Source organism: Macaca fascicularis, chromosome 15 (genome assembly GCF_037993035.2).
Source record: "Macaca fascicularis isolate 582-1 chromosome 15, T2T-MFA8v1.1".
NCBI lineage: Eukaryota > Metazoa > Chordata > Mammalia > Primates > Cercopithecidae > Macaca > Macaca fascicularis.
In genome coordinates, this window is record NC_088389.1 from 35,478,971 (window position 1) to 35,494,248 (window position 15,278).

Here is a 15,278-nt window from a genome sequence, read left to right on the forward strand (position 1 = left end):
CATTTGCATCAAAATATGTGGCAAATGTAAGAAAATATGAAGACATTCCCTAAGTCAAAAGAACATCTCTATTATCCTATGCCACAGTTATCATTTCTTATTCCAAGACATATCATTTTTTTTTCCTTCAAATTTCCCTAGTGCCCTCCAGCTGATATAAACATGAGCCCTGAGAACCAAAGCAGTGTGTCCGAGTTCCTCCTCCTGGGCCTCCCCATCCAGCCAGAGCAGCAGGCCGTGTTCTTCACCCTGTTCCTGGGCATGTACCTGACCACAGTGCTGGGGAACCTGCTCATCATCCTGCTCATCCGGCTGGACTCTCACCTTCACAACCCCGTGTGCTTCTTCCTCAGCCACTTGGCCCTCACTGACGTCTACTTTTCATCTGTCACTGTCCCTAAGATGATGATGAACATGCAGACCCAGCACCTAGCTATCTTTTACAAGGGGTGCATTTCACAGACATATTTTTTCATATTCTTTGCTGACTTAGACAGTTTCCTTATCACTTCAATGGCGTATGACAGGTATGTGGCCATCTGTCACCCTCTACATTATGCCATCATCCTGGGTCAGAGTCAGCATGAGCTGGTGGCTGGGTCCTGGGTCATCGCTTGTGCGTGTGCTCTTTTGCACACTCTCCTCCTGGCCTGGCTTTCCTTCTGTGCTGATCACATCATCCCTCACTTCTTCTGTGACCTTGGTGCCCTGCTCAAGTTGTCCTGCTCAGACACCTCCCTCAATCAGTTAGCAATCTTTACAGCAGGATTGACAGCCATTATGCTTCCATTCCTGTGTATCCTGGTTTCTTATGGTCACACTGCAGTCACCATCCTCCAGATTCCCTCTACTAATGGCATATGCAAAGCCTTGTCCACTGGTGGATCCCACCTCTCAGCAGTGACTCTCTATTATGGGACCATTATTGGTCTCTATTTTCTTCCCCCATCCAGCAACACTAATGACAAGAACATAATTGCTTCAGTGATATACACAGTAGTCACTCCCATGTTGAACCCCTTCATTTACAGTCTGAGAAATAAAGACATCAAGGGAGCCTTAAGAAAACTCTTGAGTAGGTCGGGCGCAGTGGCTCACGCCTGTAATCTCAGCACTTTGGGAGGCCGAGGCAGATGGATCACCTGAGATCAGGAGTTCGAGACCCGCCTGGCCAACATGGCGAAACCCAATCTCTACTAAAAATACAAAAGATTAGCCTGGCATAGTGGCACAAGCCTGTAGTCCCAGCTACTCGGGAGGCTGAGGAAGAAGAGTTACTTGAATCTGGGAGACGGAGGTTGCAGTGAGCCAAGATTGTGCCACTGAACTCCAGCCTGGATGACAGAGCAAGACTCTGTCTGAAAAAAGAAAGAAAAGAAAAAAAGAAAATTCTTGAGGAAAAAAAAACATTATTCTAACTGATACTTGCCTGTCTTTTTTTTTTTTCCTTTTTTTTTATTATTATTATACTTTAAGTTCTAGGGTACATGTGCATAACGTGCAGGTTTGTTACATATGTATACTTGTGCCATGTTGGTGTGCTGCACCCATCAACTTGTCAGCACCCATCAACTCGTCATTTACATCAGGTATGACTCCCAATGCAATCACTCCCCCCTCCCCCCTCCCCGTGATAGGCCCCGGTGTGTGATGTTCCCCTTCCCGAGTCCAAGTGATCTCACTGTTCAGTTCCCACCTATGAGTGAGAACATGTGGTGTTTGGTTTTCTGTTCTTGCGACAGTTTGCTGAGAATGATGGTTTCCAGCTGCATCCATGTCCCTACAAAGGACACAAACTCATCCTTTTTACTGGCTACATAGTATTCCATGGTGTATATGTGCCTGAAAGTGAGGGGGGAAATGGAATTAAGTTGGAAAACACTCTTCAGGATATCATCCAGGAGAACTTCCCCAACCTAGTAGGGCAGGCCAACATTCAAATTCAGGAAATACAGAGACTGGATTAAGAAAATGTGACAATGGGGTTTTCTAAATATACAATCATGTCATCTGCAAACAGGGACAATTTGACTTCTTCTTTTCCTAACTAAATACCCTTTATTTCTTTCTCTTGCCTGATTGCCCTAGCCAGAACTTCCAACACTATGTTGAATAAGAGTGGTGAGAGAGGGCATCCCTGTCTTGTGCTGGTTTTCAAAGGGAATTTTTCCAGTTTTTACCCATTCAGTATGATATTGGCTGTGGTTTTGTCATAAATAGCTCTTATTGTTTTGAGATACGTTCCATCAATACCGAATTTATTGAGCGTTTTTACCATGAAGGGCTGTTGAATTTTCTCAAAGGCCTTTTCTGCATCTATTGAGATAATCATGTAGTTTTTGTCTTTGGTTCTGTTTATATGCTGGATTACATTTATTGATTTGTGTATGTTGAACCAGCCTTGCGTCTCAGGGATGAAGCCCACTTGATCATGGTGGATAAGCTTTTTGATGTGCTGCTGGATCCGGTTTCCCAGTATTTTGGTGAGGATTTTTGCATCAATGTTCATCAGGGATATTGGTCTAAAATTCTCTTTTTTTGTTGTGTCTCTGCCAGGCTTTGGTATCAGGATGATGTTGGCCTCATAAAATGAGTTAGGGAGGATTCCCTCTTTTTCTATTGATTGGAATAGTTTCAGAAGGAATGGTACCAACTCCTCCTTGTACCTCTGGTAGAATTCAGCTGTGAATCCACCTGGTCCTGGATTTTTTGGTTGGTAGGCTATTAATTATTGCCTAAATTTCAGAGCCTGCTATTGGTCTATTCAGGGATTCAACTTCTTCCTGGTCTAGTCTTGGGAGAGTGTAAGTGTCCAGGAAATTATCCATTTCTTCTAGGTGTTCTAGTTTATTTGCGTAGAGGTGTTTATAGCATTCTCTGATGGTAGTTTGTATTTCTGTGGGGTCAGTGGTGATATCCTCTTTATCATTTTTTATTGCATCTATTTGATTCTTCTTTTTTTCTTTATTAGTCTTGCTAGTGGTCAATGAATTGTGTTCATCTTTTCAAAAAACCAACTCCTGGATTCATTGATTTTTTGGAGGGTTTTTTGTGTCTCTATCTCCTTCAGTTCTGCTCTGCTCTTAGTTATTTCTTGCCTTCTGCTAGCTTTCGAATGTGTTTGCTCTTGCTTCTCTAGTTCTTTTAATTGTGATGTTAGAGTGTCAATTTTAGATCTTTCCAGCTTTCTCTTGTGGGCATTTAGTGCTATAAATTTCCCTCTACACACTGCTTTAAATGTGTCCCAGAGATTCTGGTATGTTGTATCTTTGTTCTCATTGGTTTCAAAGAACATCTTTTTTCTGCCTTCATTTCGTTATGTACCCAGTAGTCATTCAGGAGCAGGTTATTCAGTTTCCATGTAGTTGAGCGGTTTTGATTCAGTTTCTTAGTCCTGAGTTCTAGTTTGATTGCACTGTGGTCTGAGAGACAGTTTGTTATAATTTCTGTTCTTGTACATTTGCTGAGGAGTGCTTTACTTCCAATTAGGTGGTCAATTTTGGAATAGTGCGATGTGGTGCTGAGAAGAATGTATATTCTGTTGATTTGGGGTGGAGAGTTTTATAGATGTCTATTAGGTCTGCTTGCTGCAGAGATGAGTTCAATTCCTGGATATCCTTGTTAACTTTCTGTCTCGTTGATCTGTCTAATGTTGACAGTGGAGTGTTGAAGTCTCCCATTATTATTGTATGGGAGTCTAAGTCTCTTTGTAAGTCTCCAAGGACTTGCTTTATGAATCTGGGTGCTCCTGTATTGGGTGCATATATATTTAGGATAGTTAGCTCTTCCTATTGAATTGATCCCTTTACCATTATGTAATGGCCTTCTTTGTCTCTTTTGATCTTTGATGGTTGAAAGTCTGTTTTATCAGAGACTAGTATTGCAACCCCTGCTTTTTTTTGTTCTCCATTTGCTTGGTAGATCTTCCTCCATCCCTTTATTTTGAGCCTATGTGTGTCTCTGCATGTGAGATGGGTCTCCTGAATACAGCAAACGGATGGGTCTTGACTCTTTATCCAGTTTGCCAGTCTGTGTCTTTTAATTGGACCATTTAGTCCATTTTCATTTAAGGCTAATATTGTTATGTGTGAACTTGATCCTGTCATTATGATATTAACTGGTTATTTTGCTCGTTAGTTGATGCAGTTTCTTCCTAGCCTCGATGGTCTTTACATTTTGGCCTGTTTTTGCAATGGCTGGTACCGGTTGTTCCTTTCCATGTTTAGTGCTTCCTTCAGGGTCTCTTGTAAGGCAGGCCTGGTGGTGACAAAATCTCTAAGCATTTGCTTATCTGTAAAGGATTTTATTTCTCCTTCACTTATGAAACTTAGTTTGGCTGGATATGAAATTCTGGGTTGAAAATTCTTTAAGAATGTTGAATATTGGCCCCCACTCTCTTCTGGCTTGTAGAGTTTCTGCCGAGAGTTCTGCTGTTAGTCTGATGGGCTTCCCTTTGTGGATAACCCGACCTTTCTTTCTTGCTGCCCTTAAGATTTTTTCCTTCATTTCAACTTTGGTGAATCTGGCAATTATGTGTCTTGCAGTTGCTCTTCTCAAGGAGTATCTTTGTGGCATTCTCTGTATTTCCTGAATTTGAATGTTGGCCTGCCCTACTAGGTTGGGGAAGTTCTCCTGGATGATATCCTGAAGAGTGTTTTCCAACTTGATTCCATTTTCCCCCTCACTTTCAGGCACCCCAATCAGACGTAGATTTGGTCTTTTTACATAATCCCATACTTCTTGAAGGCTTTGTTCATTTCTTTTTCTTCTTTTTTCTTTTGGTTTATCTTTTCGCTTCATTTCATTCATTTGATCCTCAATCGCTGATACTCTTTCTTCCAGTTGATCAAGTCGGTTACTGAAGCTTGTGCATTTGTCACTTATTTCTCGTGTCATGGTTTTCATCTCTGTCAGTTCGTTTATGGCCTTCTCTGCATTAATTATTCTAGTTATCAATTCTTCCACTCTTTTTTCAAGATTTTTAGTTTCTTTGTGCTGGGTACGTAATTCCTCCTTTAGCTCTGAGAATTTTGATGGACTGAAGCCTTCTTCTCTCATCTCATCAAAGTCATTCTCCGTCCAGCTTTGATCCGTTGCTGGCGATGAGCTGCATTCCTTTGCAGGGGGAGATGCGCTCTTATTTTTTGAATTTCCAACTTTTCTGCCCTGCTTTTTCCCCATCTTTGTGGTTTTATCTGCCTCTGGTCTTTGATGATGGTGACGTACTGATGGGGTTTTGGTGTGGGTGTCCTTCCTGTTTGTTAGTTTTCCTTCTAACAGTCAGGACCCTCAGCTGTAGGTCTGTTGGAGATTGCTTGAGGTCCACTCCAGACCCTGTTTGCCTGGGCATCAGCAGTAGAGGCTGCAGAAGATAGAATATTGCTGAACAGTGAGTGTACCTGTCTGATTCTTGCTTTGGAAGCTTCCTCTCCGGGGTGTATTCCACCGTGTGAGGTGTGGTGTGTCGGTCTGCCCCTAGGGGGAGATGTCTCCCAGTTAGGCTACTCAGGGGTCAGGGACCCACTTGGGCAGGCAGTCTGTCCCTTCTCAGATCTCAACCTCCGTGTTGGGAGATCCACTGCTCTCTTCAAAGCTGTCAGACAGAGTCGTTTGCATCTGCAGAGGTTTCTGCTGCTGTTGTTGTTGTTGTTGTTGTTGTTGTTGTTGTTGTTGTTGTTTAGCTGTGCCCTGTCCCCAGAGGTGGAGTCTACAGAGACTGGCAGGGCTCCTTGAGCTGCTATGAGCTCCACCCAGTTGGAGCTTCCCAGCCACTTTGTTTATCTACTTAAGCCTCAGCAATGGTGGGCGCCCCTCCCCCAGCCTCACTGCTGCCTTGTGGTTAGATCACAGACTGCTGTGCTAGCAATGAGGGAGGCTCCCTGGGCGTGTGACCCTCCCGGCCAGGTGTGGGATATAATCTCCTGGTGTGCCCATTTTCTAAGACCCTTAGTAAAGCGCAGTATTGGGGTGGGAGTTACCCAATTTTCCAGGTGTTGTGTGTTTCAGTTCCCCTGGCTAGGAAAAGGAATCCCCTTCCCCCTTGTGCTTCCCAGGTGAGGCGATGCCTCACCTGGCTTCAGCTCTCACTGATCGGGCTGCAGCAGCTGACCAGCACCGATTGTCTGGCAATCCCTAGTGAGATGAACCCAGTACCTCAGTTGAAAATGCAGAAATCACCTGTCTTCTGTGTCGCTCATGCTGGGAGCTGGAGACTGGAGTTGTTCCTATTTGGCCATCTTTCTCCACAGTCTTGCCTTTCTTTTAAAACATCTCATGTAACATTTTTCCTCGATAATAGAAAGATACAAATTATTGAAAATATATCTCACTTGTCTTCCTTCCACAGCTGTCACTCTGAAATGCTTTCCTGATACTATTCTTGCATCTGAGGGAATAGTAAAATAGGATATGTTTTATAGGACTTTATTTGTTCTTTTCTTGGGTAATGGAATTGGAAAATATTCTGAGCATGTTATGTCACTTTGGCTGTTATGAAAATGAAGCCATCACGGCTGACCTTTCCCAAATTTTAAACTTGTTATAAAATGTGTCTGGCCCTTCACACATCTGTTTCTTAGGAATTTTCCACTTTTGTGAAGATATGGCTCCTCTTTTCACCCAGGCACTAGATATCCAGGAAGTTGAAGCCCTTTCAGAAATTTTAGGAAAAACATATGACATTTGTCTCTCCTTACATAATAATTAACACACTTGCTTTCTTGTCCTTCCAGAATATAACCCACACTTCTTTTCTCCCCAAACACATACAGATGTTCAGTGACAAAATAAGTGTCACCTCAGTTCTCTCAGGGACTGATCTAAGAACTCAATATACCTTAAAATCATCTAACTTAATCCTGACAAAAACTCCAAAAGGTAAGTTTAAAAAACTCAGGATCTAAAAGGGGAAGAACACCCCAAGATCACATAGTTCGTGAAAGGAAGACTTGAATCTTGGCATCTGATTCCAGAGTGACTCAGTGTAGCAAAGACTATAATAGTTTATGTGGAACACTGTGTGGGTTTGAGGAGTAATAATTAGCTCAGCCTGATGGAAGAGGATATAAACAACTTCCCAGAGAAGGTGTTTCTTTACCTGAATCTTACCAGATGAGAACTATCCAGACACACAAGATTTTATCTTGTTCTGATGACCACAGGAAGAGGGAGTAGTATGTGTCAGGATATTAAACTGGAAGTTTTAACTGAGGCACCAAGTCCTGGGAGACAACAGATACTAAAGTGAGTTGCGACACACAAAATGAAGATATTTATAAGAAATAATAATAATAATCAATATGGTAACACAAGCCTCTCAATCTAATGTGGATCTAAAAAGAACTGAGAGCTGGAGATAAGAGAGCTGGAGATAAGATAAGATAAGAAAACTCTCTGAGTTTTCTTTCAGAGAAAGCTGCATACTGAACCCCAAATCCTCCTAACAGGGAGAGGGGTGTTTTTCTCTTTATCTCAAGATTAATGGAAGAAGCTTCAACAGAACCACTTAGCAAGTTTTATATATATCCCTTGCTTTTATGAGAGAAAGAGCAATAGAAAAGAAGAAATGTGAAGGGAGAGAGATAAAGAAAATGATGAAATTATGTTTAGGGAATGCTTTCACTTCTTTTCATGGTAAGGCAATAAAATAACTGGGGATCCCAGTACCTGGTAGTGGACAGTGAGCCAGGTAGGCCCCACAGTGGTGCTGTCCCCATGCCTAACCCTGCCTCTGGTCCCACCCTCCAACCCCTATCTCCTAGCCAGGCCCTGCCCCAACCGTCCCTGCCATGCTGGATGGAGGAGGATGTAGCTGCTCCTTGTCTGCCTATTGTCCTGCCAAGTGTTCACCTAGGGGAAAAAAAAAGGCATTAGAGAAATGTCCAAATATGTTGAGTTTATTCAAGAATGAGAAATGAGGATTATAACCCAAGGTGCACAAAATGACAAGCCACCAGTGCATCTGGTGAGGGCAGAGTAAAGGAAAGCTCTCACTGGCAAGAAGGAAGAGGTTTGTGTCAGCCGCTTAGACATGGAATCCACTGGCTCCAGAGGCTCAAAGCTAAAGTTGTCATCAGTTCATTGGTGAAAACGCTGTTACTGCACAAATGGCTATCTGAGAGCATGTTGTCTGAATTACTGCAGTCCTAAAGAATGTCTAGTGATAAATCTTGTCATAGAAACATATGTATATGTGTGAAACGTGCAAGCTGTGCAAAGCAGACAATGCACAGAGATGTCTTCTGGAGTTCTTAGAAAGTTCTTGGAAATAGTTCTTATCTCAGACATGTAAGCATGAGCCCCCTCTCATTCATACCTTCCCAGCCCTATTTTTTCTAGGTGTGACAAAAGTTATTTCATCCTGATATTGGCAACTTTCACATTTCCCTCTTTTGATAACAATTTTTCTCTAAAAATATCATTCATCAACTAGCCTGTAGCCTGGTTTGAATTGTCCGTTGGTGCTGGGATAGACCTGTTGTAGTTAGTTGATCTCATCCCACATCAGGCGGAGGTGATAAACATCTGGAAGTCAGTCTCAAGACCCTTTTAGCCAAATTTGAGCAAGAAGGAGGCCAGAATGTGAAATTCTTAGGCTTATCTCATCTGGATTTCATCATTAAATTTAATTTTGTCTGTTCCATGGGCATTGACTATCATCTCAAATTACTGGGCCAACATTATTTTGTCAGGAGTTGTACTTCTGCAAAGATTTAACAGACAACAGTTACATAGGTTAAAAAGGAAAATACAGAGCAAAAACAGCCGCAATATGATGAGTCCAATTTGCATGATGCTTTTGAGCCATGAACAAAGGCAACCCACTAAATAGATAAAATGACCCCAGAGAAATGGGTGAGACTTGTAGCCAGATGGACTTGTTCTTTTAGTTTATGTAACTGAGCTTCAACTTATCTGGAGGAGTTAACCTGGGTACAACATGCAGTATTAACAATCGCATAGATACCACCTTGCTCAGCTAACAGATAATCAAGAGCAATTCTGTCAACACTACTCTGGCAAGAGAAGCCAATGAATGCTATTGTATACTTGCAGTGAAGTCTGCAAGAATTCCTAGGGTAGCAAATCAATCTTTACCATTTCTTCATTAGTGGCTATATCATACCATTATACAAAAGATCTGACAAAGGAAGCAATCCAGAGTCCCATGCCCACCTGGTAACTCATGTTTAACCCTTTGATAAAATAAGAGGGGCATGACCAGTTTCAGATCTATTATGCATTGACAACAGAGAAACAAAACATCCCAACACACATTAGCCTCCCATTGCCCAAGTGTCTAAATATCTAGAGGCCCATATTGACATATCCCACCCACAAAACTAAATATATCTGATAAGAAAACAAAGAATTATTCCATATGTAAATTTTCTGTGTATGGCAGGATTAAACCAGGGATCAGTTATATTACTATAAACTGCTAACGGCCCTTCCTCTTAAAATCAGTCCCAACAAGTTTTCTTACATATTGTAAAGAGACCCAAGGAATACTTTAAGAGAGATGATTCATTCCACATCTCTAGGGCCCAACTAGGAGACCATTGTTTTGAGTAGTTAAGACAGGGGACAGGAGTAGAAGGTGAATGAGAAAGTTTAACCTTATAGGACGGTCCCATGATACACTTTGTACAGGAGGTTAGAGCTGAGATGTTAGCAAAATTTGTTACAGATTGTACTAAAAGATCACTAGAGTCATGAACAGATCAGGATTCCTTATGACAGATCCAACAATCAGTAAGTTTTCTCCTGTAGCAACAGACTGGGAAATGTGGACAGGCATATCGTCTTCCAGGGGGAAAAAAATGGATAAGATAAAATAAGAATTAGAAATAAGGAAAGGGTATACAGAAGTCATCCAAACATCTTGGGAGAAACAGATGCCATCTGCTTCAAATCTTAGAAATTTTTAGTTTTATAAACTAAGTTCAATTCTTAGAAATTTTTAGTGTTAATTCATTGACAGGAGTGCAGGTCCACTGAGGAGTGATGTTTTCCTTAGATAAGATACATATATCCAAGAATCAATTCCTTTAAGCTTGGCAGCACAAGGGTTGGTTAACAGGACTGGAAATTGGCCTCTCAGTGAGGTTGGATGGAGTCTTTTTAAATGTCTTTTCAAATAGACAAAATCTCCTGATTGTAAATTATGATGTTTTAGGTCTTCATCTCCTGGGGATGCACGGTGGAAAGACTGTTTTACCAGAGCATGATTTTTATCCATAGCCTTGATTATACCTTTATAATATTGAAGCATTTCACCTTTTATGAACTCTGGGTCTTTGAAGTTGGGGCCAAATGCGTGGGGTGCCCAGTAATAATTGTGAATTGTGAGATCTTATGTATTCCAAAGAGAGACCTTTTAGTTCTGAAGCACTATAGGCAGGGCTTTTGGCCACGGTAAGCATAAGGTTTCTACAAAATTTGCCAGTTGGGTCTTAAGAGTACTGTTGGCGCATTTCAACTAGTCCAGAGGGCTGGAGATGATAAGCACAATTAAAGTGCTGTAAGATTGGCCAGATAGCCCACATTTGTATTATAACTTGTTCTGTAAAATTAGTTCCTCAGTTGCTGGGAGCTCAAGAGAGGAACTCAAGAGAGGCCATCAGTTGCTGGGAGCTTAGGACAGGAGCTCAAGTGAGGCTCTGGTATGGATTATCTTTTCTAACAGGACTTTATGGCTAATGTCGTGGCTTGTCTTCAGAGGAATGCTTCAATCCAGTGGGAGAACATGCAGATCAAGACTAACACATATTTGTATCCGTGCAAGGGAGGGAGCTGGATATAATCCAACTTTGAATGGCCCATTAGGGAGGTTAAAATGTCCAGGGTTATGCACCCCAGATTCCCAGGACTGGATTTAGGGAATGTAGGGCAGAGTAAAATAAGTATTTTTGACTGCTTTATTGATGGTACTCGACCAGTATTGTTTTATAGAAGTAAACATATTTTATGTAGTCCAGTGGCTTAAGTTATGTACAGTAGTAAACAATGGAAATTTCATGGAGACTGGCAGGACAGGTTTGTTTATTCGGCCCAAATCAAAGTATATCTTTATCAGTGAATCAGCATCCACTATTTTCCAATTTTTTGGGGGGGCCCCAGGTGCCCAATTCTGTGCTTCTTTAGCAATTGTTTCAGAATTATTTGGGGGGAACTTTTCTAGTCGGGCCATGATAGAAATTTGATCAGTAGGATATTTTAAGGATAGCATTCTTTGCTGCATTATCAGCAAACTGATTTTCCCTAGATTCCATAGTGTCTAATTTTGAAACGCCAGAGACTTTGATCATGGTTAGGGCATCAGGTAACTGTATAGCATCTAATAATTCTTGCACATAAGGGCCATTCTTTATTTTGTTTCCATTGGAAGTGAGGAAACCTCTTTACTTCTAAACCATATCAAAATTATGAACAACTCCAAAGGCTTACTGTATTAGTCCATTTTCATGCTGCTGATAAAGACATGCCTGAGACTGGGAAGAAAAAGAGGTTTAATTGGACTTACAATTCCACATGGCTGAGGAGGTCTCAGAATCACAGTAGGAGGCAAAAGGTACTTCTTACATGGCAGCAGCAAGAGAAGATGAGGAAGATGAGAAAGCAGAAAGCCCTAATAAAACCATTAGATCTCATGAGACTTATTCACTACCATGAGAACAGTATGGGAGAAACAGCCCCCATGATTCAAATTATTTCCCACTGGGTCCCTCCCACTACACATGGGAATTATGGGAGACACAATTCAAGTTGAGATTTGGGAGGGGACACAGAGCCAAACCATATTATTCCACCCCTGAACCCTCCAAATCTCATGTCCTCACATTTCAAAACCAATCAACCCTTCCCAACAGTCCCTCAAAGTTTAACTCTTTTCAGCATTAACCCAAAAGCCCACAGTCCAAAGTCTCATCTGAAACAAGGCAAGTCCCTCCTTCCTATGAGCCTGTAAAATCAAAAGCAAGCTGGTTACTTCCTAGACAGAACGGGGGTACGGGTATTGGATAGATACAGCCATTCCAAATGGGAGAAATTGGCCAAAACAAAGGGGTACAGGCTCCATGCAAGTCTGAATCAAGCAGGGCAGTGAAATCTTAAAGCTGAAAAATGATCTCCTTTGCCCCCAGGTCTCACATCCAGGTCATGCTGATGTAAGAGGTGGGTTCCCATAAGTCTTGGGCAGCTCCACCTCTGTGGCTTTGCAGAGTACAGCCTCCCTCTCAGCTGCTTTCACAGGCTGGCATTGAGTGTCTGTGGCTTTTCCAGGCACCTGGTGAAAGCTGTGGGTGGCTCTACAATTCTGCGGTCTGGGGGACAGTGGCCCTCTTCTCACAGTCCCACTAGGACAATGTCAAAGCCATTCAAAAACAGTGCCCCAGTAGGGACTCTGTGGGGGCTCCAACCCCACATTTCCCTTCTGCACTGCCCTAGCAAAGGTTCTGCATGAGATCCCCGCACCTGCATCAAACTTCTGCCTGGGCATCCAGGTGTTTCCTAGATCTGAAATCTAGGAAGAGGTTCCCAAACCTCAATTCTTGACTTCTGTGCACCCACAGGCTCAACGCCACATGGAAGCTGCCAAGGCTCGAAGCTTGCACCATCTGAAGTCATAGCCTAAGCTCTACATTGGCCCCTTTCAGCTAGCAGGAGGGGCTAGGACGCAGGACACCAAGTCCCTAGACTGCACACAGCATGGGAACCCTGGGCCCTGCCCACAAAACCATTTTTCACTCCTAGACCTCCAGGTCTGTGATGACAGAGGCTGCTGCAAAGGTCTCTGATATGCCCTGGAGAAGCTTTCCCCCTTGTCTTGGAGATTAACATTCAGCTGCTCATTATTTATGCAAATATCTGCAGCTGGCTTGAATTTCTCCTCAGAAGGTAAAATTTTCTTTTCTATCACATTGTCAGGCTGCAAATGTTTCCAAACTTTTATGCTCTGCTTCCTTTTTAAAACTGAATACCTTTTAAAACACCCAAGTCACCTCTTGAGTGCTTTGCTGCTTAGAAATTTCTTCTGCCAGATACCCTAAATCATCTCTCTCAAGTTCAAAGTTCCACAAATCTCTAGGGCAGAGGCAAAATGCCACCAGTCTCTTTACAAAAACATAACAAGAGTCATCTTTGCTCCAGTTCCCAACGAGCTACTCATCTCCATCTGAGACTACCTCAGCCTGGATTTCATTGTCCATATCATTATCAATATTTTTGTCAAAGCCATTCAACAAGTATCTAGGGAGTTTCAAACTTTCCCACATTTTCCTGTCTTCTTCTGAGCCCTCCAAATTGTTCTAACTTCTGCCTGTTGCCAAGTTCTAAAGTCGCTTCCACATTTTTGGGTATCTTTTCAGCAGTGCCCTACTTCCAGTATCAATTTACTATATTAGTCCATTTCCATGCAACTGATAAACACAGACCCAAGACTGGGAAGAAAAAGAAGTTTAATTATACTTACAGATCCCCATGACTGGGTAGGCCTCAGAATCATGGTGAGAGGTGAAAGGCACTTCTTACATGGTGGTGGCAAGAGAAAATGAGGAAGATGCAAAAGCAGAAACCCCTGATAAAACCATCAGCTCTCATGAGACTTACTCACTACCATAAGAACAGTATGGAGGAAACTGCCCTCATGATTTAAATTATCTACCACTGGGTCCCTCCCACAACACATGGGAATTCAATATGAAATTTGGGTGGGGACACAGAGCCAAACCATATCACTTACCTGCTGCTTACATAACCATTGTCTTTTCTTTAGCAAGGATTCAAGCTCGAGTGAGGGCAAACAGCCTGCCGGGCTGAAGTAGCTAGTAGTAAAGGAGCTGCTTTTACAGTCTCAAAGGAAGTCATGACTGCACAGCCTGCACAATACTTGCCGGAGTCATTCTTGTGAGCTATCTGTAAACCAGGACAACTCAGCATTGTCCACGGGAATCGCTCCGAAGGAATTAAAAGCTGGCCTGTCCTAATACCATAAAAACTCTAGGAGAAAACCTAGGTAATACCATTCAGGACATAGGCATGGGCAAGGACTTCATGTCTAAAACACCAAAAGCAATGGCAACAAAAGCCAAAATTGACAAATGGGATCTAATTAAACTAAAGAGTTTCTGCACAGCAAAAGAAACTACCATCAGAGTGAACAGGCAACCTACAGAATGGGAGAAAATTTTTGCAATCTACTCATCAGACAAAGGGCTAATATCCAGAACCTACAAAGAACTCAAACAAATTTACAAGAAAAAAACAAACAACCCCATCACAAAGTGGGCAAAGGATATGAACAGACACTTCTCAAAAGAAGACATTCATACAGCCAACAGACACATGAAAAAATGCTCATCATCACTGGCCATCAAAGAAATGCAAATCAAAACCACAATGAGATACCATCTCACACCAGTTAGAATGGTGATCATTAAAAAGTCAGGAAACAACAGGTGCTGGAGAGGATGTGGAGAAATAGGAACACTTTTACACTGTTGGTAGGATTGTAAACTAGTTCAACCATTATGGAAAACAGTATGACAATTCCTCAAGGATCTAGAACTAGAAGTACCATATGACCCAGCCATCCCATTACTGGGTATATACCCAAAGGATTATAAATCATGCTGCTATAAAGACACATGCACACGTATGTTTATTGCAGCACTATTCACAATAGCAAAGACTTGGAATCAACCCAAATGTCCATCAGTGACAGACTGGATTAAGAAAATGTGGCACATATGCACCATGGAATACTATGCAGCCATAAAAATGGATGAGTTTGTGTCCTTTGTAGGGACATGGATGCAGCTGGAAACCATCATTCTTAGCAAACTATTGCAAGAACAGAAAACCAAACACTGCATGTTCTCACTCGTAGGTGGGAACTGAACAATGAGATCACTTGGACTCGGGAAAGGGAACATCACACACTGGGGCCTATCATGGGGAGGGGGTAGGGGAGAGGGATTGCATTGGGAGTTATACCTGATGTAAATGATGAGTTGATGGGTGCTGACGGGTTGATGGGTGCAGCACACCAACATGGCACAAGTATACATATGTAACAAACCTGCACCTTATGCACATGTACCCTAGAACTTAAAGTATAATAATAATAAAAAATTTAAAAAATAAAAAATAAAAAAATAAAAGCTAGTCTGTCAGAGTTAAGCAGTCACGTGGTGTTTCATCTGAAGGAAAGGTCCAGAGAGCCACAGGGTTAAGGTTATTGGAGCATGATTGAATAATATGATGAATAGTAAATAGGA

The 15,278-nt window shown here is 42.0% G+C and overlaps 1 protein-coding gene across 1 annotated transcript; it reads left to right on the forward strand.

Annotated features, from left to right (window-relative positions):
- Positions 1 to 162: 162 nt before the first annotated feature.
- On the forward strand, positions 163 to 1,146 carry LOC102143446 (olfactory receptor 1J1). The gene has a single exon (XM_015436754.3). It carries the CDS (start codon positions 163 to 165, stop codon positions 1,144 to 1,146), a length of 984 nt encoding a protein of 327 aa, XP_015292240.3.
- The last annotated feature ends 14,132 nt before the right edge of the window (positions 1,147 to 15,278 follow it).

Bases quoted from the DNA above. Each gene is read 5' to 3' on its own strand.
- LOC102143446 (XM_015436754.3), top strand. From the start codon at position 163: ATGAGCCCTGAGAACCAAAGCAGTGTGTCCGAGTTCCTCCTCCTGGGC.